This window comes from Penaeus monodon, chromosome 22, assembly GCF_015228065.2.
Source record: "Penaeus monodon isolate SGIC_2016 chromosome 22, NSTDA_Pmon_1, whole genome shotgun sequence".
Taxonomy (NCBI): domain Eukaryota; kingdom Metazoa; phylum Arthropoda; class Malacostraca; order Decapoda; family Penaeidae; genus Penaeus; species Penaeus monodon.
The window spans coordinates 19,920,934-19,922,678 of NC_051407.1; the positions used below are offsets into that span (position 1 = coordinate 19,920,934).

General features: G+C 37.7%; 1 protein-coding gene across 1 annotated transcript in view; it reads right to left on the minus strand.

Annotated features, from left to right (window-relative positions):
• The window catches only part of LOC119586975 (GRIP and coiled-coil domain-containing protein 2-like), a gene marked incomplete at its 5' end in the record, with an annotated part of 25,570 nt that overhangs the window by 8,716 nt on the left and 15,109 nt on the right, over positions 1-1,745 (minus strand). The window contains 4 exon segments of the mRNA XM_037935713.1: positions 155-451; positions 615-840; positions 1,271-1,406; positions 1,557-1,647. Coding sequence (XP_037791641.1) covers positions 155-451; positions 615-840; positions 1,271-1,406; positions 1,557-1,647 — 750 coding nt within the window.

The window sequence follows — 1,745 nt, forward strand, 5'->3', positions numbered from 1 at the left end:
CAGAGTGGAAAGCCCATTGCAAAGACAATGCATAAAAGGACTTTCGGAGAATAAACAAAAGGAGGAAAGAAAGACTGAGAGCAGAAGCTGCCAAAGATGTCCCCACCAGCAAGGATACAAAGAGGAGGAATATGAAGGGTAGGAAGGTACTTACCTCGCCCTCTTCCCTGATCATGTTAGTGATATCAATCCTATTCTCCTCTGAGCCATGGCTGTGCTGACGTCTGTGCTGATTATGGTGAGAAGTATTGGTGTGTGTGTCCAATTCACGACGATTAGTGTGAGGGACACCTGCATATGGGCTAAGGGAGTTGCTTGCATTCGCAGGAGGGGCTGGCACAGCATTAACATTGTTCTTGAGCTGCCAAAGCTTGTCCTCAGTTTCTTCCAGTTTCTTTGTAAGATCTTCTACCTCATGAGTGTGGGTTTCACGAAGAGTCTCGAGTTGCTTCTGCAATGTGTTTTACAAGGTTATTTGTTGGTCTAGGTCTAGAATCTTTGTACTTTGATAATATAAAACAATAAATCAATAAATAGAATAATAAAGTATGTGTAAAATATCTGAGTGTGGAAAATGAATGAAAATATCAACCAATAAAAACCTAGAAACTTACCTTAAAACTATTACTCATAGTTTCATTTTGAATGGACATGTTGGCAATGATCAGCTGATACTCTGCTGTCTTAGTCTCAATTTTACTCTCCAGTTTGGCAACCTTCTCTTGATGGGATGACTCCCTTTTGGTCAATTCCTCAGTGACAGAAGACACCTGACGCAAAAGTCCATCCTTCTCAGACTGCAAGTAGCTGAGTTCTGCCTTCACTGCAGAGATCTCAGATCTGTGAGGAAGAAAACAAATTTGTGGAAATGTGAAATCCAACTCCTTCCATGAAGAACTAAGAGCCACAAAACCTCTTGTGTTTTTCCTTTGTGTGTCTCTTTTATTTAATATTATCAGTAAGGTTCATTCTTTGTGATCAGGAAAGGCTGGTACAAGAAATTACTTGACAAAGAAAAAAATGACAAATAAAAAGTAACTCCCTTAACCCTTTCTTGGTATTCTGTGCCTTTTCACCTGCAAGCACTAGTTAAGCGGGATTTACAAGCCAAATTATCTTTACAGAAGTGTTTGGCATCTCTTTCCTCCAAGAAGTTTTTTCACACATAACTAGCAGTTAAGTTGATGCTACCTTGCCACACACACCATGCTAGTACCATGAAACAACACTACCACATCATAATTTCATAATCATAACTGGGTCAACTTACTGTATCTGTTGTATTCTTAACTGGGCTGCATCATAATCACTCTGGAGCTGGTCTCTCTCTGTCTTCAGCTCATTCACGTCAATGTCTGGTGCTCTGGATTTTTGTCTCAATACACTGTGGACCCTCACTTTGTATCCTGCCACAAAGATGTTAAAGTTTGGTTACATGAAAATAGAGAAGATAATGACTCTTTCTGAATTATATTGTATATCTCTTTTGAAGAACTTAGTGCAAATGAATATCATATTGCTTACTACTTCACTGAAAACAATCAAATCTTACATACCTTCAAATTCATCTTTAACTGTCTTCAATTCTGAAGTTAACTGATTTACTTCAGTTTTATGTTTTGAAAGTTGTTCTTCTAAGACTTCAATCTGTTAAATGAAAAAAAAACATATATGCAATCACAAAGTACACTGACAAAAAATGGTTAAATAGATAAACACTGTACTGAAAACTAAAGTGTAAGTAA